The sequence below is a fragment of the Falco rusticolus genome, chromosome 2 (genome assembly GCF_015220075.1).
Source record: "Falco rusticolus isolate bFalRus1 chromosome 2, bFalRus1.pri, whole genome shotgun sequence".
In the NCBI taxonomy this organism is placed as follows: domain Eukaryota; kingdom Metazoa; phylum Chordata; class Aves; order Falconiformes; family Falconidae; genus Falco; species Falco rusticolus.
In genome coordinates this window covers 61,033,622-61,058,448 of record NC_051188.1, presented here as the reverse complement: position 1 = coordinate 61,058,448, position 24,827 = coordinate 61,033,622, and the positions used below count along the sequence as shown (strand labels likewise).

Genomic DNA, 24,827 nt, shown 5'->3' with positions numbered 1-24,827 from the left:
CAGCCTCTCTGAAGAATTAGTTGCACTTGGGGTTTGTTGCCTTAATCTATTTGGGCTTCGGGCAGGAGCATGCTGGCAGGGAACAGAGAGCAGAGGGAATAGGTAGGACTGGGGTTATCTGGAAAGAAAACAGAGACCTTTTGATTTCAGCTGTGTTTCAGGCTGTGGTCTCCATCTCGCACTCCATGGGAGCAGTGTAGATAAACACGCTGCATTGTCTGTGCCTTGGCCAGGTGATAACTTCAGCATCTCTTATGTTTCCCATCTGTGGAAATATAAAAGAAAAAAAACCCAACGCAAACAAACCAGCATCCATTCCTATTTACCAATAAAGCTGCAGATAACCAAACTGATCTGGCTTAGTCTCTAGGTGGTGTTTATTTCCGAAAGGCAGGCTGAAATCCAGTAATGAATGAGCTAAATATCTGCCTATCGCTGCCCCCCCCCCCCCCATAAATTCATTGCGATGAGCTTGCTGTCAGCCCCTTGAGTTCAGCATGGAGACAATTTAGCCATTGTTTTGTCATTTAAGTGATCTGCAGCTGTAAAGGTAGTGAAATACCTCTCCTAGTGCAGCTACTTGCATTTTTTTCTTGCCTTTTCTTTTAAAGAGCCTTCAAAGTAGTTAAGACTTGCTTTTCTACCCAACTGACAACCGTAAACACCCGCAACTTAAACTCAGCATTACATTGCAAATCAGGGGTATGATTCAAACGAGAAATATTTACTTTATTGCCTGCTCATTTGTCTCCTGGGGGGGGGGAAGAAAGCACTCTGCATTTCTTAGGCAGAGTCTAGACATAAGGGGGAAAAAACACTGAAGCCTACAATAACAGTTGTGTCTTTAGTGGGAATGAGCCTGGGATGAGCTCTGCAAAATGGAATTCATGCTGTTTGTTTGGCAGGGGCTCGGACACTTTTAAAGTTTGGTTTGTTGGTGGGGTTTTTTTCTTCCTTTTCTTTTTCCTTTTTCTTTTTTATATAAAGATGTTAATTACATGCTTGAATTTATCATTCTTATCCTACCCCATAGTAAGATGGAATACTTAAAGTTCTGACTGAAAAGGGAACTCCAAACCCAAAACTGTCAAGCTGCTGATGTGATTTAACAGCTGAAAAATAAACAAGTGCATATAGGGAGCTGAACAGATTGGCAGAATATTCGGGGCCTGAAGTGCTCAGATACGTTTCCTCTCTTGCAGCTTAACCTTTGCAAATCTATATCAAAAGATCCAATTCATTTGCTGAAATTCTCAAAAGCGCAGGGCACCCTCATCTAATTTACAGGCTGGTCACATCCAAGCACCTTGCATTCTGCATTTGACAATGATTGCTAATGGGCCATTCAACTAAAGTATTTGCTTGTTAACAGGGAACAGAGCATGATAAATGTCCAGCAAGCTTGCGGCCTCCTTCAGCTTTTCAAATGCAGACTGGTGCATATTTATGGCAGGCAAATGACAAAGAGAGAAGCTGAATTACTCTGGCCCTATGCTTTCTGTTCGAACAAGGGTTAAAGTAATTAAAGAAATAATGCAAAAACCGATGTCCTTTGTTTGCCCACCATTATCCAACATTTAGCTTTCGAACCTGCCTGTCATGTCACATTTCAGAAATGTACCAGATAAGGCTCGGTAGGTTTGGCAGGGCACAGAAAGGAGTGGGTAATTCTTTACGGAGCGCATCCTGGGCAGTGCAGCATCCTTGGCAGTGCCGGCCAGGTCTCCTTGTTCCCATACAGAATCCTCTGCAGGTTCCCCTCCCCTGAGATAGTTTCTACTGACATATGTTAACTCGAAGATGGAATTAGACCACAGAGCTTTGGCGATTTGCACTTCTGTTCCCTAACTGGGGGGTGGTGGAAAGCAACTCCCCCCCCCCCCCCCCCCCGCCCCCAACATTGGAGAGGCTTTGAGAAAACAAGCACATTGCACTCAGCGTGAAAGCTAAGTATGAAAACGAAATGGCAGAACAAAAAACAGTGTTCCCGTTGCTCCGCCGCCCCCAAGGGCGGTTAGGTCTTAAAACCTGAAACCATAAAGCATGCACAGAGAAATTCCTGAAACTTGAAGTGTCTTCAGTGTCATTTTGAATTATTTCTTATGTTTTGTGCTTGTGAATCCATGTTTACTCTTAGCCTGATTTTCAAAAGTCTTCGAGCAGACTTAAATGCAGAATTGAAAATGTCATGTAGTATTTTATGTTTGTATTTGCAAGTAGATAAACATGTTCAAGGCTTCTGTCTAGCTCCTCTTCAACTCCATGAAAACACCTCCAGTGATTTCAGTGAGTATTACATTAGCTTGCAAGGGCTTTAGATTATAATTGTTTTTTCATTATAGGCAAAATTTTGTATTTTTTATAATGAACAAAATGTATCATTTTACTCAAGGAAGGAGAACATACAGATTTTTTTTTTCCCCCTGTTAACTGTGATGCAGAGAAGTTCCCTTTGATGTGATTATATACATTGTCAAAGACAGCAAATAAGAGCAGTACCTCTATCTTTTTTGGCAATCCTGGCCAGCCAACACCCTGTGTTTATTGCGGTATCAGCATGATAATTATAATGCAGCTGATTTAAACTTTGATGTATTAGCCTGTGCTTTCTTCTGGTTTTAAACATAGGTTCCAAGCCAAAAAAGATAAAGGCTGGTAGAGGATTATGTTGCTAGGTGAATCATTCCTAATGTATGGCATATACATAACTATAGGATGGGGTTTCTACTATAGTGTTCTTTTGAAATGTCTAGTGGTTAATAGCTAAAACAGGATTTACGAAACTTTTATTTAGTAGGATTCAGAGCTGTGTAGACTTTAAAGCATAATCAAGTTTTACACATGTCAACAGAAAATTAGAAATTTTATGGCCTGTCTTACACAGGAGAATAGGTTAGATGGTGGAATGATACATTAGGCTGAAAAATCTGTGATGCTGCAAATTTTTTATCACTGTTCTGTTAGCTTTTGCTTTAATAGTGCATTTACTTAGGTACCCAAACCAAAGAACAACGGTGGGAAAGATGAACAATGCACTGTAAAGGGAAGTGCATGTTCGAGCTAATAAGAGGGATTTAAAATGTATTGTTATTATTATTGTTACTGTTAGTTAAAGCCCAGTTGCAATTGAATGCTATTTTATTTTGGATTGGGAGTTCTGCCAGACTCCAGCCTGTCAGAGCTAAGAAGACTGAAATCAAGTCCAGGCCTATTTCTGCAGCGAACGGGAATCCTGGCTCCTTGCCTGTGGATTCATTCAGGAAGACCCATCTGGCTTTTGATGTTCTGCAAGTTTGAAGCAGTTTGTTTAAGGAACCTATGCGAGCACTAGTGAAAGCACACAAAACTGCACTTCTGACTCTTCGAGTGGTGCATTGTTTCACATTTTCATTTTTGCTGGTGCTCACCATCTGCTTACCTACTGCCTGAGCACCAGTTGGTTTCTATACCTGACTGGGTAAAAGTGTAAATTTGGAGTTGGGAATATCTTGACTCCTTTTGAGGGTTTGCAGTCCCATAGCATTTGCTGTCCACACTTCAGTTGCTTTCTTAATGTTTAATTAAGTTCAGTTTAGTTCAGAAGCCGTCTAACTTAATCACTGCACAACACCTGACCTTTAGGGTTTTTTGGGGGTTTCTTTTTCCAAGCTATGTAGAATAGCTGAACAGGGAAAGTCACATTGGCAGGCAAGGTTATTAGTATGCCTGATAAATATTTTAGAAGAGATGATTTTTAGTGGTAATCATTGTTCCTTCTATCAGACAGTTTTCAGGCACTTTTTGAAGAAAAACAAAACCCAAATCTTCATAAATTTACTGCTTACATAGTCTTTTACATTCTGTGGATTGGTGTGTGACACCAAGGCAAGCAAGACTGCACTGTGCGCCTAGGGCCTGACTCAGGAAACTGTCCTTATTCAGAAAAGCTCGTGTTGAGCATGTGCTGAATGCTGAATATTTTTGCTGAAGCGGGACAGATTTAAGCATGAGCGGTATTGAATCAAGGCCAGAGTGAAAAGGTTTTTTGGGGTTGGACAAATACAGAGCTCTGAAGCTTCATGATTATTATTATTTCTTTTTAATATCAGAAAATTATGTCAGAACCTACAGTCCTGTCTGCATTTGCAAAGAGTCTTAGTTTCCACATATCTTGCCAGTAGTCTCTGTAGCCCCACCAGGGGTATGTGCTATGTGCTGGCTGGGACAGCTCCAGTGGGTCCATCAGCTTTGCTCCTGGAGGTCTGGCTGCATTGGTAGCTCTGCTGGAACAGTTTTCTGTGCTTTTGCTTGCAGTTCAGTGTAATACCAGCAGCACATTTCCACTGACGACTGACTGCCGAGAGTGACCTGGCTGCTCCCAAGAGTCCCGATCACCCCCCTGAAGGATAACACAGTTTGCAGCTTGCAGTGGGTGCACAGGCTGAGCATCCATCTGGTAGAGGCAGAACGAAATGCCAGTGTCTTGCAGGTACAGAGCAGCAGGTTAAAACTGACTGGGTGGAGCTCATGCTGTCCCTAGCTGTCTGCTGAAGCCCTGATGGAGTCTTCCACCCAGGGCAGGGATGTCTGTTGTCACGTTGAATGCACTTCTGGACCCTTAAAGCACTTTTTAAACTGCTACAATGCCAGTTTAGCTTAATTTGAGAGGTTTAGACCTGCAGCAGGACAAAAGATGGTTCTTGGTAGATCTGGTATTACTTCTGCTTTGGAGGTGGCAGTGGCCAACCCAGTTCTACTCTACTTCTGCAAGTCAGTCAAACTTTGGAAAAGTTGGTATTTAAGGTAAGAATGTAGGATCTCTGCACTTGCGAGTGGCTGAATCTTGGGTTTACTGTGAGACACAAATGCAGGCTCATGTTAGATCTCCCATTTGGATTTTTACTCAAGGTCATTTTCTTTCCCCTGAAAACTGTATTTTCCAATATAAAGAGAAAAAGGATGTGGCATAGGAGTGATAGAGAGTTGTAACTGGATTCTGGAAATCTTTGCATAACATTGATTTGCCAAAATAGGTTTTGGTCTGTCATACAATGCTGTTACTGATTTGGCATAACTTTTCCTGAAAGTTGTGAGTTAACAACTTTTGTTCTACTTCCAGTGTTTACTTATGCAGGCAAATGGTATGCAATAATATATTTTCTAACAACTGCAAAGCAGCTGGAATTTTTTCTTTGAATTTGAGATACAATCGCTGATTATTAATGTCTCATCAAGTAACAAGACAGTCTCCGCCCTCTTTTATAGACTTTGCTGGGAGCATGTCTTGGAACAAGACCATACAGGTGTGAACAAATTGTAGTTAAGAGAAGGAAGACTGCAAACTTTGGTTGGTATCCTTCTATTGCAGCTGACATAAGACACATTTTTTTTTTTTTGTAATGGGAATGGTGGAGAAGAGCTGAGTGTAGCACAGCAATAGAACAATCTGGTTTTATTGTTTATTTCTTGTGATTTACAGTGCCCTTTTTGAAAAGTAGTTCTTTGGCAAATGCCAGCTGCTCTCTGTTAGCTTTCTAAAAGCAAAGACTTTAGTGACTTGGGTAAGAAGCACACATGGTTTGGTTTGACTTTCTGTTCCATGCTCTGCATCTTTTCAATAAAGCGCCATCTTTCTTGGGTTTGGCACACCCTGCCTCCGTGAGCACAAGTCAAGTAGGGCATTGGTTTTGTGTTACGCTGGATTCATGGCACAGATTTTTTTTATTTTTCTTTTTTTTAAAAAAAATCCAAACCATATAAATACCAGATTATCTTTGCTGTGAGAGCAAAGAACTACTTTAATATTCCCAGTAGCATATTTTGAACAACAATTCTTTAATTAAAACAACATTGGTCTCTTCCTGTATTTCATGGCTAGCAAATGAGAGAAAACACCAGTGTTACTATCAAAGGGCGTCAGTTTTCATTACAGTAATGGTTCAATTGTGCAACGCTGTAGGCAGTGAAATTTAATATTATTGTGACTTGTGTTGTAATTGTAGGATGACAGAGGAAAATGGATTAAGTTTAAATATAAGTGTACACAGCAGCACATGGACTTTGTCAAATGGAAGCTGAGGGCTGGGGCAGGACGGGTCCCCCTCTGGCTCTGTCATAATGAATTAGTATTTTGTAAATAACTGGCCACTAGACTATAGATTTATTACCTTTTGTAGATATATGTGGACACACACAGACATACATGGATTCTGTACCGACTGTAATTGCAGTGTGGAGTTGCAGAACGGGTTTGTGCCTGTAGGCTTGCAGGGTATTTGAATGTCTAGGCTTCTTGTCTTCACCTTTCAAGAAAATATCCTTGCCTGCCAGTTTGTTAAGTTTTCTTCTGAAGGATACACCCATCCTTTCAGTTAAGGGATTGCTAACACATGAGTGGCCTCAGACTGGGAAGCCCTTTGTCATTCTTTTCTTCCTGATGAATAAAACTAAATTCAAGTTGCACATGATCTTTGCTTTAGAAAATCTCTAGAGACAACTAGTGTTAACCAGCAATATCCCATTCTTTCCCAGTTGCCCATATACATGCAGATTAAAATGGAAGATGGTAATTTGCCATCCATTACTGGTCTCTTCCATGAAAGATTAGGGACAATGAAGCTAGATGTTTCAGTTGTTTACAGTGTAGGCAAGTGGAAGATGTCCCCAAAACAGTGCCTGATAGTCTGCTAGTGTGTAAACATGAAGCCCTGTCGTGTTACCCCGTATCTTCACAGCACGATGTTTCTCAGAGGTATGTTCATGTTGAAACCTGTTCTAATGTTAAAGTGCAAAAGGGGGCAGTAAAGTGCTATCCAAAAAAATGTTTATTTTTTAAAGGTATTTCTTGTGGCAAAAGTTGCGTTTCTCAGTAGGCTTATAATCCTCTGTATTTAAAATAACAATCACATTAATATCTTCTGTTTGAAAGGCTTACAAATGTCACCAAAGCATATTGTTAAGCATTGTGGGATCAGTGTTTGCTGTGAGTATTTCCATGTTCTGTCCTTTAACCCAATCCCAAAACATGCTACATATTTGGAAGGTATTGAAGGCAGGAAGCTTTCCTCGGATATATTTAGGACGCAGCTATACGAAGCACTTCTGAAAGAATTCCAACTTTGCTAATCATGTCTGATTCTCATGTTGTGCATTACCAGCACTGTGTTTCTGAAAAAACAAAATGAAAAGAATGCTGAGGCTAGGGGTTTCTGCCTGAAGTGCTAAAGTGTGTAGTGGTGGCATGGGTCAAGAGTTGGGCTCTCATCCAGACCCGCATGCATCATTTGTCAAGAGGTAACTAGAAAGAGCAACTAATTACAATGCACCTACTGAGTGTTTTCCCTTTGAGAAATTCTTCAGTATAAACCGTTTATACAGATTGGCTGCTACTCTCCACTGCAGCCACTTGCAGTTTTTAAACTCAATATAGAAAGCATGTTTCTGCTGAAATGCAGTAAAAAGGAGAATGTGCCTGTGTGTGTTCCCATGCTTATGCACGAGAGTAAGCAATGATTTGAGGAGTGAGTCCCTGTTTGCTGAAGCTGAGTAAGTCCAGCACTGTTGTGAGGGTTCATATTTCTGTAAATGCTGATGAAATGTTAATATAATACACTTTAAAATAGAACATTGGTCATCTCCATCTTCTTTTTTTTTTTTTTTTCTCTTTAGTGCGAAGCCTGTCCTAAAGCACATTAGTGGTTCTTTTGTGGTTACCAGAATTGATTTAGTAAATGGATCAGAATTCTCTAGTGCTTTAAGTACTTCTAGCAGAACAGTAATTGCTTTCTAGCACAATAATACAAAAAAGTTAATTGCTATTAATAATGCTTTATGTATGTCACGCATGAAAACTGAATATAAAATCTGTTATTTAAAAAAAAATTCTTTGCCAGCTTTAGTAAAAAATCAAATTGTACACATTTTCAGCATTTCAAGCTCCACCTGTGTGGTAAATATTCTAAGCCAGGCTGCACGTTCTTGTGCAAAAAACCCAGATCTTGTTTACCATTGTAGAGGAAAAAAATATATCGGTGTTTTCTCTGAGAGGGTGTTTTTAAGGCAGAGGAAATTGTCCTTCCCTTTTATGGGAGGAAAACCGCACGTTCATTTTTGCACCCTGGATTTACGTTGGGGACGGAAGGGTAAAGCACAGTTTGGTCTGGAGGTTTTAGTTATGCAAGTGTGTATTTTTGCTTTGTTCTGTGAGTGAGAGTCAAGCAGCGAGGGGAAGGGCAGCTTTCCAGCAAAACTAAACTGTCTCTGGCAGGTGGAAATGGCGTCCAGTTGAAACAGATACACTGTTTTACAGCAAAACTCTTCTGGCAGCTGCGCGCTGGGGGGCTGAAAGTGGGGCACTGCCGCTGCTCGCCGGGCTGGGAAAGGGGGCTGCCAGCACCCCCCAAGTCTGTGGTCACCCCAAGATGCCACCCTTCCTCTGGATGGGAGTTGCAGTCAGCTACCTCTGCCAGAGCCCAGGGCTGGGGTAGCCCCAAAGGAGAGTGTGGCACCTCCTTTGGCTTATTTACTTTTTCCGTGAAATGAGATCACATCCATAATCTCATACACCGCAGCTTTCAAGGAACCAGATTTTCTTTTAGATAGTGTCTCCAATAAGATGTGTTTGGTGCTGGGTTGCAAGTGACCTTCCACATACATCAAAGGCAAAAGGGGTATGGTTCTTGCCAAATATATCTTAGCTGCAGGTTTTGTGCTCTCTAGAGTGCAAGGCACCTTTTAGACTTGTGACCCATCATAAGCTGAAGGGAGTGAGGAAGTGGGTGTCTGTGCTTCTGCAACAGCAATAGTCATGCGAGTTACTTGGTGAAGGAAACTCGTGACACATCTTTCTAGGAGACTAGTCAGGGCATTTTCTGGTGTATTTTAAGAGGGATGGTGTCTGTGGGTGGCTCTATATGCAGTGGAAACTCCGTGCCTTTAGGACTGTGATGTGATTTGACTGTCAAATCCTGCAGGTCCATGCAAAAAAAATGTTTTCTTTGGGATAGCGTGTATGCATTCTGAACCCATCCTTATTTTACGCCTATTAGAAATCCTGTGTTATATTTTAAATGATTTCCTCTTGTATTTTGCCAAAGGTAGTGAGATGATATGATAAATGAAACAGCTAAAATTTCATACATGCTCCTCATTCTCTGTCCCCTTAAAATTTTGAGAATCCATAATCGTGCTGCAGAATATTCTTGTGTAGGTTATGAAGATTTCAGTTATAAATGTATTGCATTGTCATGCCCTACTGAAGTTAATGGAAGTAACAATTCCAGTAAGAGCAGGTCCAGGAAAAGGCACCAAGAATGGTGGCATCCATTTGCATGGCTACTTGAGACACACAAAATGGTGGCATCACTACCATTTTGTGTCCAGGGTGGTGATTAAAACAAAATAAACCCTTGACCATTCCTCTTTTCAGCGCACTGCAAGCATTTCCACCAGGTAGTCTGAAAGAAGGTGGGCTCCTTTGGCGGTGAGGAAGGAGGAGGACAAGGAGGTACCACAAACTCCAGGATGGAGATTAGCTACAGTTTCAGGCACTGTTTCAAAGAATTTATGGGCTTGCTGCACTTTTTATTGCAGGGGAGCCTGAGCCCCAAAAAGAGGTTCTTTCCTTCCAATGGAGGTGAGAAATACAAGAGTGAAGCTTTAGAAACTTGTGTTACGGTGTTTTATAATTTGGCTGTGTATAATGTGGTACTTACCATTAAGGGATGAGCATGAATGTATTTGTTTATTTATTTGTTTGAATTCCATTTAGTTTCTACCCTACAAGTCCTGTTAATGCCAGTAACCATTGCTTACATGAATGGTTTAATTAACTGCGTGGAAAAATGTTACATATAAATAAGGTCAGCAGATTAAACTTAAATTTTATTTAAATTCAAAACCAACCCTATTTAGCATGTTCTGTAGAAAATTGTTATAGTATTAAAATGATTTAATAATCCTCCACTGGCAAAGAAAAAGAGGTTCCAAAACTCACTTAAAAGAATTTTAATAATATGAAATGCTATACTACTTTCGTTTTGAAAGTTTCATTTGCTAGTCTGTGTATAAAGCCAGTCTTGTCATCTTGCTGTGTCACACTGTGGTAATTTTTCTTGCACAGACGTCATGTAAGAGTAGTGCCTTTCTTTTTAACCAAATTCTGTACCCATTTTGAGACAGCGACTCCACATCAATCTTTTTTGATGAAGCTTGTTTTTCTGTCCATTCCATGGCAGTTACTGATCCTCTTCTGACTGAATTCACATTCACTTAATCTATTTAAACTTGAGTGAGATCAGTCCTGTAATATCACTGGTTCTGCAAAAAAATCATTTCAGGTTTACAGCTGGGTGTATCCCTTATCTCCACATGGTTTTTATATGATGATGGTTATGACAGAAACTAATGTGAAAACTGTGTGGCACACAGGACTCTTACAGAAGTCTGTGGTCTATGTTTTGGGATTTTACTCAGTTCAAAGGAATCAGTAAACTGGTTTTCATCTCATTCAGCAGGCTGTGAACAGCCCACTGCTACTTCACTGAAATCACTAAGACCTTTTCCTGGAACTTTTGTGCTTTGCATCAAGCTGGTAGGACTTTTGCCTTGCTTAATCACTTCTCCTGTAGACAAAATGATTTTCAAAATACGAATGTTGTTTCAAAAGCCAGATGATGAATATGTGTACTTTTTAATAACAGTTTCTTCTAAACAGTAAGGGCTTGTACATGGAATGCTATTCTGTATTCTGTTTCAGTTTGCACTTGTACAAGTAACGGACTAACATACTGTGTTATTAGTATTCATGACATTTCCTTAATAAAACTTTTCAATGAATAACTTTATAGTCAGGCTGGTAGTTAAACTTCATAAAGTTAAGTGGGTAGGATTCCCCAACAGAAGGTTTCAGGCTGCATTTTAAGAAGCATTCTTGATTGTTTGCATTTTTAGGGTTATTTTTGTTACATTAATTTAAAGCTAACTGCCTACACCAATTAGTTCAGGTAAGGTATTAAAGCAGAGAAATTTGGCACTGTTTCCCCGGTTAAATATACAAGACTTGCCACAAGTACTAACACGCTTTCTAAAATAGCATTTATTTAATAATTACTAGGATATAGTTAAAGCTAAGTGTGCATATATATATTTATAGTATGTGTGTATATGTATATAGTTTTGCAAGTTGGGAAGAGCGTGACAACAGATTGTTACATCAGTCAATACTGATTAACAAAGTAAGAATGTATTTCGCTAAGAATTTTATCTGTAGATAATTTTACAATTTCAGACGTGACTGGTAAGGAATAGTAAAATATTCTCAGTGCAAAAGTGCTGACAGGTAAAGTTGGGTTTTTTTGAGAATTTAATATAATGAAATTAGGCAGGTTTGAATGGTTATCATTAAGGAAAACTTTATAATTCAATAAGGTTGAATTTGCTAAGTTTCTTTAAACAGGAAGTAGATTCTTAAGAAGTTAGTTGGAAACTGCATAATACGAATTTTATTTTTTGTAAAATTTCAAAATCCAAGTTTAACTTCTCTAGGACTTTGGCCTACATTAGTACATTAGTGCCAGGAATTATTTGGCCTTAAAATAAGTGTGATACAGAAAATTATTCTAACATTGGTGGGAATGAGGAATGGAATATTCTGTTCCTATTTTCTGTTCACGTGTCACGTGACTTTTTGGTCTAATACAATACTTTTAAAAAGGTTTGGGAACTCTGCATGTTGCTGTTATTTGATAAGCTGCATGACTAGTTGGCCATGTGGGAGGGATTCACATCCATGGGTTTGCACAGATGTCAAGTGTTGCCACAGTACACCAGTTTTGGGGTGACAGTAAAAATGCCATCTGTATCCAAAAGTGCCAGACAGAAAGTGCATGAATTTCATCATACAGCTTTTACTGTACTTAATATACTTTTATGTGCTTTCTCACAGTGAGCAATAGGATTATTAATTGTGAGCAAGATACTTTGAATGCTCTAATCTCACTATATCTGACTGCTGGCAGAAATGTATGGGAAAATTTGCTCAGCTTTTCTCCTAATTTTCTGTACGGGGTACAGGGACCTGTAGTGGTATGTAGGTTTCCCACTAAAGAACATATAGAGATGGAAAGCAGAAAGTTAGAAAGTTGGGTTTTTATAGAAAGCAGTGGTTCCAGTGCTGTCGCTATCCTGGCTGCTCAAGAAGAGCATGTCACTGTCCCAGCCAGCTATTGGAGTAACGCAGCTTCCTTGGAATCAGTCACAGGATTCTGAAAACCTCTTGCTCCATCTTTTATTATATTTCTGTTCAGGGCGGGGGAAGTTTTTTAGTTAGTTGAAGGCACATTCTGATCAGACTTCTAAAGCCAGTTCATCAACTTGTTTTACAGATTCCATCCTGCAAACGTTTCGTAAGTGTGGATGCTACCCCAGAATGCTTAAGGCTACATCAGCACTTGCAGGAAGAAAGATTCAGGATTAATCCTGAAGTTTTTGTTAACCTCTATCAAGGCTGAATGTGCATTGTCCTTTTCTTTTTTTTAGATACAAGTTTTTGAAAAATAGGATCATAAAACAGTAGCCTTAATTCTCCTGACACTTAGTAAATAGCTTCAGAAAATGCTTAGTACCCGGCAAATGATTTATTTAAAGTCTTTATGAAAACACAGTAGCAAAAGTATTACCCAAATGTAGGGATAATAATCATGCCTGCTACTCATCAGCCGCTGTAAGTTTTGTGGTCAAACTGAAATGCATGAGGGGAAACTTTCTTATTCTCTTCATCCATATTTGGGCTTTATTGTTGTAAGAAAATAAGGAAAGTAAATTGGAAAAATATCTTTCTCGCAAAGGTCATGATCAAAACTGCAAACTGTGGAAAAAATTTCAATACAATCAAGTTCTCGGATTAATCCTTTCATTTTCAGCCTTTTTTCTTTACTAATCCCATCAGCATTAGATCTTACAAGTTCAGAAACTCAAGTGGAAGGAGATTTACCGAGTTTAGTTCTAAAACTGTACAGACATTAGAGCCATAGCAAGAATATTCCTCTGCCATAAAGTCTTAACGAGTGCATTGGTTTAAAGCTCTTGTAAAACATAGTTTTAGCTGTCTGTTGGGGGGTGGTTCTGTCCTCTACCTTTTATGGGACAATTCCTGGCTACTTAACCAAGGCACACAAGTGTGCTTTCTTTCCAGTAGCTGTTCCTGAGGGTTGCCTGGCATGCCATCTCTGAACTCAACTTGTTTGTACTTGGAGTTTGCATGGAGAATGTATACTGCTGCTGCTTCATTACATCCATATATATATATATACAGAAGCTACAATGAGAATCAGGGGGTTTTGTTTTTCAGGGCAGCTTTTAGGTCATATTACTGGTAATGACAGACAGGTGCATGTTTCTAACCTTACTAATTTCATATTTGTTATGCATGGGAATGTAAATCAATTAATTTAAAAACAAAGATCCGGTCCTCTGAAATCTCATGTGTTTCATATTACATATTCCCATTATGTGAAGAAGAATTACTAGCAAGAACAAGTATTTGCAGCCATGGTGTCACAGAGTGACCAGCCTTTGTCCTGGCTTGCAGATGGGGGAATACAAGTAATTTTCATCTTTCTCGTACAACACTGCTGCACAGAAGCAAAGTGAAATGGGGCTGTGGTGAGACGAGGTGGTAAAGTCAGTCACAGGTAATGGAGGTTAGCTCAGAAACTCCATTTGCTTTTGCCTGGTCAAAGTCAATCCCCGAGGAGAGTTTGAGTCAGGATCCATGCTGCTCCCTGGGAACATTTGCTGGGTCTCTTCCTCCCCTCCATTCTCTTGGCGCCCTTGCGGAGCTGGCTTCTCCCTCAGTCACGCCTCACCAGGCCAGTGATGCCGAGGAGGATGCATTTCCACCTTTCCATTTGTTTTGCCATTTCGGCTTTTGGGAGGTGGTCACTGCATTCCTGTGGCATGTCCGAAAACTGGAGGAGGAGGTGCAGCTTCGCCCCATCTCCAGTGCATCTCAATTTGGACAGCTGTGGCCAAGCTTAATTTCTGTAGTCTGGAAATTGCACTGCATGACACAAAAGAGTGCAGTGATTTATACATCAACAGTCGCTTTTCTTGCCATAACATTTCATTGTTCTTTCTCCCTAAATCTGTAATTACATGTCTTTGTCCTGCTACGTGCTGCTTCACAACAAATATAATTCTTACACAGGCTTTGTGAGTGAAAATATTCCTGCTTAATTAGCACAGATCATAAACTTGCATTGTGTGGGAAAAAGCAGTTGTAAATGATGGATCTGAAATTTGGGGTGTCGCATCATTCTTTTCTCTAACTTAGTAAGTTCTCCTGCAGCAGTACTACATGTTGGTGGGCTCCTTCAGCCAAGCTGGGGGCTGGAGGACGCCTGCAACTTTGTTCTGCTTGAGTCTTAATGCTCTACAGTTTCCAGGAAGGCTGCCTGTGAATAAGCTGGATTTACTACGAGTGCTGTTTAAATGCGAGCACTTGGAGAAGGGTGTTCATTAGGCAGCAATTGTTTCAGTCAGTTTTTCAGGCCGATTCTCCATTAAGGAAGACCTTTGGAAAAGGCTGGCAGGCAGGAGAAAGAGTAAAGAAAGTCAGTCTTTCAGGTCTGTGCATTCGAGGATGTTGTGTTGGCTGTAGTTCTAAAACACGCACTTCTTGGCCTTAATTGGAGCAAATATATCATGGAGAAAGAAACAAACAAACCTGCTGTGGCTTTTGTCCTTGTGAGAACAAGGCTCCTCATTTTGTGGATGAATCAATACTATAAGTAATTATTTATATTTTTCTTTGTGAAGAAGTGGTGAAGTTTGGCTGTTTAATTAGTACGAGTAGGAAAGATACAATATTGAGGCTAACCCCAAAGGTTTAAGCTCGCAGCCGGTTTGTGTAAGAAGTCTTCATCTACGCTAAGGCAAAAGCATACCCGTGTTTCACTTGCAGCTCAAGAAATTAAAAAAAGAGCTAAAATAATGACAGCAGTGGTGGAGTTTATGAAGAGGAGAAATCATAGTGTAGCAGTTGCACTGTCTTGGAAAAGTGTTGTATCAGAAGCATGTGTGATCCTTGGGTCAGGTAGATCTCTCTTCACTCCAGGTCTATAAGCATCATCCTGGTGAGTGACAGATGTTCCTTTGTCTTGTAATATCAATCAGCATTTACAGTATGTTGTTAACTCTTGAAGTCTAAGTTGTTTCCTTTTCCACGTGGTTGATCAGGGGCTTTGAAGGATTATTCTTGTCATTCTCCCATGTCCAAAATAAGCAAAATATGTGCAAGAATAGTAGAAATGTTACCAAAGCAGCAAAACAGGATTGTAGCCCGCCAGACATACTCGCTGCTGTAAATGGCCAAATGTGGAAGAAACAGTAGTGCCTGCCAGAGAGACGTAAAATATACTAGAGTTCCCAAAACTGGGATAAGGACTGTAAGACTCAATCCATCTGTAATTTCCAGATGTAAATAAACATCTTGTTGATATTTCTTGTTGATATTAAATCGAGCCAGGCCCAAACTATTAAGATCGGGTTTGCTCTGTCTGTTATTTTGTTTTTTGAAACTATGCATTTGTTTCTTTCTGTCCACTGCAGTTGCTGCTTTTCTGGGTGAGATTTTATCAAGTGTCTCACATTTTCCCTTTTTTTTTTCCCCTCTGTCTCTTTTTTCTTCTTCCCTTCCCACCCCCACCCCACCCACCCCCCCTCCCATTTTAGATTCCTTCCTGGACAAGGATTGGTACTATATCCACAAATAGGAGACAAACTGGATATTATATGCCCAAAGGTGGACTCTAAAACTGTTGGCCAGTATGAATATTATAAGGTCTACATGGTTGATAAAGACCAAGCAGATAGCTGTGCTATTAAAAAGGACAATACACCTCTACTCAACTGTGCCAAGCCAGATCAAGACGTTAAGTTTACCATCAAGTTTCAAGAGTTCAGTCCTAATCTCTGGGGCCTGGAATTTCAGAAGAACAAAGATTATTACGTCATATGTAAGTTCAAAATTTCAGTTGTTCATTCTTTTAAATATAATTGTTTGTTCTTTTGTATGTTGTCTTGTACATGATCGGCAAGCTAAGAAGAATGTGAATAGGTTTGTATTGTTTCCTCTGAAGATATTTTCTTGCCAGCATGTTTTCAGCATTATTCGTGGCTTCTATGGGGTGTCTGTCTCTTTTTTTCCTTGGTTTGTGTAAACCAAGTTAGATTGTACTTCTGTGCCTGTAAAGGGCTTCTCCTCCTGTTCACTGTTTAGTGGTCTGTATTCTCATTGAAAGTTGCATGCAGCTGAACCATGATGTTTCCTGCTCATAGCTGGTGATGTGCCATGATATTGGCCTTGCCTTCGGGTGCTCTTACGCCAGGAGTAGGAGTAGAGTGGCCTGGCCATTCTGAGCTGAGGCATCCTACGTGAGACGGCTGGCCATTGCTCCAAGTAGTCCAGGGATTCTCGCAGGAAACACCTTTTGGCCACTTTGGTGCCAACTTTGACAGTGTAATTTGCCCACAAGGGTTATTGGTAGGCTCTAGTTCAGCATGCCTAGCCACAATACATACCTACTGTGTCCATACAGTAGCTAGCAGGGTTCTTGGGCAAAACCTGGACTAGCATGATCTTGAATTTCCTCCTTTTTCATGGTCCTGGACTTGTAAAAAGAATGTGCATGACACAGGCCTGTGTCCAACAATATAAACTTTGTGTGAGTTTTAGTCTGATCAGGGACTTATGGCTGAAAGCAAGTCTGGAGGTAACTGCTATGTTTAGTGATTCAAATTACTTATGACATGTGAAGTTAATTATGTGAATCAGGAGTTAGCATAAGCAGACATCTCAGCAGTACAACAACAATTTACATTAGTTTAGGTTTTATCATTGTAATATTATGGCCTGCAGATCTCATTTAGCCCCATGGGAACTTCTGAAGTCTTGAACAAGGATCATCAGTTAGTAGGAGATGGACAAATTCTGTGCGTGGGCTTTTCTGCAGTTAAAGGAAGTAACATACTGGTGTGTCTTATTTCATAGAACGATAGAATCATCGTAGAGTAGTTTGGGTTGAAAGGGACCGTTAAAGGTCATCTAGTCCACCCCCTTGCCGTGAGCAGGATCATCTTCAACTTGATCAGGTTGCTCAGAGCCCCATCCAACTTGGACCTTGAATGTTTCCAGGGGTGGGGGCATCTACCACCTCTCTGGGCAAACCTGTTCAGTGTTTCACCAGTCACTGTAAAACATTTCTTCCTAGTATCTAGTCTAAATCTGCTGGCTTTTAGTTTAAAACCATTATCCTTTGTCCTATCACAGCAGGCCCTTCTAAAAAATTTGTCCCCAAACACATTTCTGCCACCTCCTTGAAAATAGGAAGGCTGATAACTATTTTATGTAATGTCTGCCACTCTAAATGTTTCTTCATTTTTTTTTAGTTAAAAATACTGGTAATTTTACAGGTGCCCTGAGCAAGTACTTTTAGAATGGACATGGAAATACATTTAATATAAGTTAATGCGTACTTCCCAGTTATATCCATAGCGGTACACACTGTGTATAAAACAAGTTGTATGTCACAGGAAATATCTAAGAATTCTCTGTATTAAACATTAAATACAGAAAATAATAAATAACCGTTATGGGAGATACAAAATAACATTTTTTGGATTTTAAGGTTTGACAAAATGATCACTTAATATAGGTGCTTTCTCTGTTTAGTCAAGGGGATATAGAAAAACCTGACCGCACTTACACAGCATTTAAATTTGACAAACTTCCCACTGAAATCCAGTGAGATTTACTAGGGTAAAAGCTGCAAGATTAGATGTTGAGAGATAGCTGTCTGTAACTCCAGTGAAAATGTGTAGCATAAAAATGACCACGCTCAAATAATGGGCTTTAATGATGAAGTATGTTCAGTATTTAGTGCTGCTTTTAAAAACATCCACAGCGAACCAGCTGTAGTGGAACGAATGGCTGCAATTATCAGCTGAAAATTATGGGCACAAATGGAGCTTTCTGATACCCTGTCAATTCTGTCATATCTATTTCATGGGTTTACCCAAAGAATTATTAAATATGTCTCATTTTCATTAGTTTTGTATAATTATTTCATTATAGCAGTAAGACATAATAGACGTTGCATTTCCTGGAAGATTACAGTGGGGTTTGGTTGAAAGAACTTGCTCAGTCTACAGCCTAATGCCTCAAAAATCACACTGGCCTTCCAGTAATAACGGAGTGTCTTAGGATATTACTTTCCCTGCTCATTCTGGCATAAACAAATGGCAAATTTATCGTTATATTGCTAGCATACTAACTGAGCTGCAGCAGGGGTACCCATACATTTTAATAGGTTGGACCAAAAGAACCCCAACCCTGAAAACCCAGCCATCCTGAAGCTAAAACTCTCGCTTTTCTACCATTCAGGGGGAAAACAATGAACTCAGTGATGTTGGTCTCAGAAACACTTAAGCGGGGTAGAAAACTAGGCCAGGGCTCAGCTAGGACACCGTTTTGCAGGGATACTGGAGCTAGATAGGATTTTAACAGTTTGTGTTCAAAAGCTTGTGACCTGACACAGCCTCGTCAGATGCAGTTTCTGGTAGTCAGGACGTTTACTGACATTTTTATAAGTAATATAATACATCTTAATCATGTACGCAAATCAGGCTGTAGATAATTTGCGTATATCCCTATTGCTAAACCTGTAATTTAACAGGTGTGCTTGGGCCCAAAAGAGGAATGCAGTGAGCTGACTCCAATACTGCTCTGTCCTTTTCCTTTTCCTTTTCCTTGTCCTTCTCCTTCTCCTTCTCCTTCTTCTTCTCCTTTTCTTCTTTTTTTTTTCTTCCTTTTTTCTTCCTTTTCTTCTTCTTTTTCCTTTTCCTTTTTCCTTTTTCTTTTCTATTTGTTTGGGAGTTTTGGGTTTTTCTTGATTTGTTGGGTGTTTTAGGGGGTGGGAGAGCTATGAAGTGAAGACAATGCATTTTATGTGCCAGCTTTTGCTTTTGAAGTATTTTAGGATCTTGAATTCCCTCAACTAAGGGGCATCAAACAAACCTGTCAGAAGAGTTTACTGAGCCCAGTGTCTTTGCAGTGCTTGCTATGGCTCTGTCTACAGACCAGTCTCACGCTGTTTATGCTGGCAGGCTGTTGTCAGTCCTTTAAATGTTTTGTGCATCATCATCTACCTTTATCATCCTGCTATTATTTGGAAACATGTTTTGTTTTTCTAAGGTAATAGTATGTGGTTTGTGGAGCTGTATTAAACAGTAAAATCTCTATTAAGATTAGGGGGTTAGTAATTTTGGGAGGAGGAGCTGTAACACAGGATGAAGCAGCTTCCTGAACCCTGTGTATCTTTAGGGAAATGTGATTGTACAGGAATTCTTGAAGCCATAATTTTTATAACATTCATATGTATTCATGATAGGTATAACCGAAGATCTTTTCTACTCAGTACTTCCCTAGGTCTAAGCATATAAAAGATGCAACTTTTCTCATTCCACAGTTCAGAATTCTTTAAAAAAGTAAAATGTAGATGAGCTTCTCATACCTGTTTTCACATTTAATGGTATTTTAATCCAAAAATAATCTATGTATTTCTTGGCAAGGTACTGCTCTGTAGGAGTATCAGGATCCAAAGAGTTAATTCCATGAACAGCAGTACTTGGAAAGACCATAGTGAATGGTATTGTGAAAGCAAACAACAAATGATCTAACAGAGTGTCCTTGCTTTTCTTTTCTTTGCCATCATCAGTTTTTGGTTCCTGGGAAATTAATAGATTCATTTTCCTGTGGTTACCTGATTTCTTTTCAGCAGAATGGGAGAAGGTCAACTGTACTTGAGATCTCAGAAGTATTAATGTTAGATTATCCTAAAATATATGACCATTTAGCTAACATAAGTCTCTGAGGAAATCCTTACTCAGATGCATGAAGGAAGATACATCATGCCCAACAACATAAATATCTGTGCAAAGCGCAAAGTTAAGCAGAAGAAGGGTATGCAGATTTGCAACTCTGATGTTTGCATTAAAAAGTCTTTTTATGTCTTTGCATGGTTAGGGAATGGAGTATATTTGTCTGCTGTTGTGGACTGCTCAGAATGAGCAATGAGTATCTTCTCAGTGCTAGGAGATTGATCTGCAAGCACTTGGGTCGTGGTGCAACTGTTTTAGTACCTCTCTCAGATGCAGTGTTTCTTCTATGGGAGGGAGACATGTTAGCATAGTACAAGCATATATAACATGCCAAAGATGTTTACTTTTGGTGAACAAGAGTTGTTCCAAACAAACTCGGCCTTTAGTCATAGGACTTCGGGAATGCTGCAGTACCCTGGATTTGCACTGAGGCCATGCCCTGGGGAAGCCGCACCAGAGGGAAGGGAAAAGTGCCACTTGCCTTCAGGCACCATCATGCTCCTGAGATAGTTTGGCAAAGTGAGCACATACTCTGTTCACTTCATCTTTTCTTTTGCATGAGTAAGATGAAGATTTTGGGCTGGCATCATCAGCATTAAAAAATAAGTCATGTGCAATGAAGCCTTCAGCTGTTAAAAATTCATAAAAGAATGGCTTTAGTTTTTGGAAGGGCCTGCAAAATGATGTCAGGGCTACCTAGAAAAGGTTCCTCTAAAATGCTTGCTCTGCCTGCGATCTCATTAGCCAAGCTTGCCCAGCTAATGATGCTCATTGGCTTTGACATTGGCAAAATGGAATACTCAGCTTTCCTTAAATGTTTTTTGTCAACTTTTTTCAAGCGACCCACTTCCACAATTGGCCTCTGGCTTAAATTAAAAAAAAACCCTCATATATATATGTGTGTGTGTGTTTGTTTGTTTATTTATTTATATATATTTATTTTTGATCCCTGACAGATTTAAAGGTTTATACTGGCTAGTAGCACTACATTTTGGGTAGCTGCTTTAACAGTACCATGGCTTTTAAAACTGATATGGTCATTCTGAAGATTTAGCATTAGCTGGGTTTGAAAAAAATCACAAAGCTTTTTATGTTTTCACTTTGTCATTCTGTTACAATTAAAGGGCAATAACTGTCTGAGGGAGAACACATTAAAAGACAATATAGATTGTGCCCTGAAATACAGTGCAGCTGGATAGAATAAATCTCTTTGCATGGCCAAATAGATTTACATTAAAATGTTATTTTAGTGTTCTGACCAAACAGTTTAAGTGCTGGCTAATCTGGCTGGCTGGGGATTCTGACACCTCTCTGAGGCAGGTTCCAGTCTGCAGCCCACTGCAACCTCCCAAATACCTAGTGAAAGCAACCTGAAAGGAAACCTTAGGTTTTCCTTTGTTTGGAGGTTAATTCCAAACTAGCCAAAATTGGAACAAAAATTGTATCAGAATTTCAATTACATTTCTTTTGCAACAAAGACATTTTTTGTGCTTTTTGTTAAAGACTCTGTGGTCCAGGAGTCTATTACTTATTTTTGGTGGTGGTGGTGTTAATGAAAGCCTATGCGATAGTAGCCACCCCGATTCCAGTTGTACAAAGATCATGTTTTTTCTTTCCTTTGTCCTCTTTCCTCAAAAAATTAGACGAATTATTTCTTTTTGGTGTAAAATGATATGCAAAGGTTCATCTTTGACTTTCCTGAGAGTAGAGTCTTTTAAGGAATATAACAACAATACCACTTAGTTCTTGTTGAATTAAATATAGATACAGCTCACACAAATAATATTATTGGAGAAAAAAAAGACTGCCTGTGCAGCTTCAGATTTCTAACACAGTCTAAGACTTACAGGATTAATGGAGTCATGGTCCCTTTGGGGTTTTGTCCCAGACCACACAGGCCTTGTAAGACAATAAGGCTATTTTAGATTGATGTACTTTGTTCATATTCGGTGCCATTACCTAGGCAATACCAACCGTTTATCTCCTTTAAAGTAGACAGAGATAGTTCAGCAGGAAATCTGTTATTATTTCTCTATTCCTAAGGGAAAGAAATGAAAGAGAGGAATGCTCAGTTTGTTAATTGATGGCATCTTGTGAAAAAATACATTTATCCTCCCCTTCACCCCCCCAAATATTCTAGATAGATACAGAATCAGATGAAAATGAAGAATATTTATTTAGACTGGAAGAAAGACTTAACCAGGAAATACTCAAGAATTAAACAGGTTTTTACATTTCATAGGAAGCTGTTTAATATTTTTAGTCACTATATTAGTTTCTCATTTTTTTTAGTTCCTTATAAACAATTTATAAATACTGGCAATACAGTATATTCACAAAGAAAGATACAATATTCTCACTTGGAAGTCTTTATGTGTATAGTATACATACTAACAATAAGGGACATTTGCAGTGCTTTGCAAAAAACAGCTTAAACCCTGACCTTGTGCAGGTTGTGTATGTTCCTAGATTTACATATGCAACCTTAATAGGACTACATGCAGAAGAAGGTTGTGCTGACTGTGTATTTTATCCTTTATGTGCATGGTATGAGTAACTTTAAATCAAGGGGACATGCCATGCTATGAGGAAAGTATCTGTCTGAACTAAAGCGTAGAAGTGCACTAGCGTACTGAAACACATTTAACTTTCATTTTGTACACAAGTTTGGTGGTGCACATTTATCTCATCAAGTGGGATAATGTCTTTTTGTTTATACAGGTACTTCTATTACATCTGTTACATCTTACAGTTTTTTAAGACCTAAAATAAAAGACCAGGAACTGCATAAGCATTTATAAAGGGTTTAGTGAAATTGATTTTAAATACTTGAAATTGTTTGCCTCATTGAAGTCTTTGCATAGCAAGACTGGAGGGAAACATACTTAGAGAAATGCATTAGCTAAAACACAGGGTTGAAATGGTTGAAAACCAGGGTAAAATGTCAGTTTGGACTTTCTTCTCTGACTTTAGTCAATCCTGGAAACTTTGGAGGAAGAACATTTCAGGAATAATTTCTGATAAATCAGAATATAAAACTAAGCCCTAATGGGCAGTCTTCCAGTTGCTTTTTTTCAGTCCCAAGGAAATCATACAAGTATTTCTGTGAGTAAAAGCAGGATTAGTCTTAAGGTATCTAACTTAGCAGTTCTTGAGCCCGTATTAAGCTGATAAGGCTGGCTTTAAAAAGCATGTTCACATCTTTCTTTAGAATGATTTATCTGGTTTTTGTTCAGTAGATGAAGACAGCAAAAGTCACCACACCACAGCAGCAGACTAGGCCTCACGTGCTTACTGAGCTGCTGTGGGCAAAACAGAAGTCTGCCAGGGAAACCAAGAATGAATTTATTTTTCAAGTATTTCACATCGGCACGTAAACACATTAGACCATGACAGTGGGGTAGACAGCAGAATCACACAATGGTTGAGTTTGGGTGGCACCTCTGGACATCTAGTCCCCTGCTCAAGCCCTTGCTCCAGCAGGCCCGGCTGCATCCAGCTGCCCAGGACTGTGTCCAGCTGAGTTCTGAGTATCTGCAGGGATAGAGGCTCCACAGCTGGCCTGGATAACCTGGTCACCCTCATATTTAAAAACATTTTCTCAGGTTTAAACAGCATTCCCTGTATTTTGATTTTGTGGCCATTGCTTCTTGTCCTGTCACTGGCCGCCACTGAGAAGTCTGGCTCTTCCTTCTTTACACACACACACAGAAACACACAGACACAAACACACACATATCCCCCTGGTATTTATACACATAACTAAGATGTGTCTGAGTCTTCTTTTCTCCAGACTGAGCAGTCCCTGAGTCCTCAGCCTCTGTACAGGTGCTCCAGTTCCTTCATCATCTCCATGAGCCATTTACTGGACTTGTCCATGTCTGTCTTGTACTGGGGAGCCCGTGACTGCACCCAGCACTCCAGCAGAGGGGAAGGGTGGCCTGCCCCTGCCTGCTGGCAGTGCTCTGCCCAATACAGCCCAGCAGGCCATCGGCCACCTTTGCTGTGAAGGCACAATGCTGGCTCATGGGCAGCTTGGTGTCCACCGGGATGCCCGGCACCTTTGCTGCAAAGCTGCTTTCCAGGTGTTTGGCGCCAGCCTGTGCTGAAACTATTCCATCTGCCATCCAGAGGCTGCCATGGCAGATTGGGTAGCAGAATCAAGACATTAATTAACCTGTGTTGCAAAAGGGAAAAAGCCCCAAACCACAAAACCAAAACTTAATGATGTTATACCGTTAAAACACTAGTGGAATCTTAAAAACCTTATGGACATAATAGAAGTATCGGCTCTCCTGTCTAGTTGACTTTTAAAAATTCTAAACGCTGGAGCATTAACACACTCATCCCATCGGAGTTTCTGAAAATGATCCGAAATGTGCCTGTGTGGTACTTTTGAAAGAAGCTAAACCCTGTGATTTCTTATGGTGAGTATTTGAATTAGAGGTTCTGTAGCACCTTGGAATTCCAGATTGCTTTATTTCAGCGATGTTCTCTCATTAAGTTTTACTCCGTGGATATTTTAAAGTTCTAAACACAAAAAGAAGCATACTGCAATCAAAACAGTGCTTAACTTGTGATCGTCTTTGCCAAGTGCACAGTCATCCGATAGTATCATAATCGATCTTGGTGCTAAGGTGCCAAACTCTGTGTTGCTGAAGGATAGTTAGATGATGTAAATAGCTTTTTGTGTTTTGCAATAAAGCACACTTTTGCTGTGCTTGATGTAAAAGCAGGAGATGAAGGTATCTTTTATTGAAGCAAACATGTGGAAAATTGCTCTAGATTGTTATAGTACAGAGCATCTCCCCTGAAAGGAATGAGGTTCATCTGTAGGGCAAACTCTGACTGTGGCACTTCATTGGGGTTACTCCTGGACTCCATGTGGTCAAAGCAAATAACATCATGTC

At 39.8% G+C, this 24,827-nt stretch overlaps 1 protein-coding gene across 1 annotated transcript in view; it reads left to right on the top strand.

The window, feature by feature from the left end:
- Positions 1-24,827, top strand: part of EFNB2 (ephrin B2) — a 46,078-nt gene that overhangs the window by 6,905 nt on the left and 14,346 nt on the right. Inside the window, exon 2 of the mRNA XM_037378100.1 lies at positions 15,712-15,995. Coding sequence (XP_037233997.1) covers positions 15,712-15,995 — 284 coding nt within the window. The remainder of the gene's footprint in view (positions 1-15,711; positions 15,996-24,827) is intronic.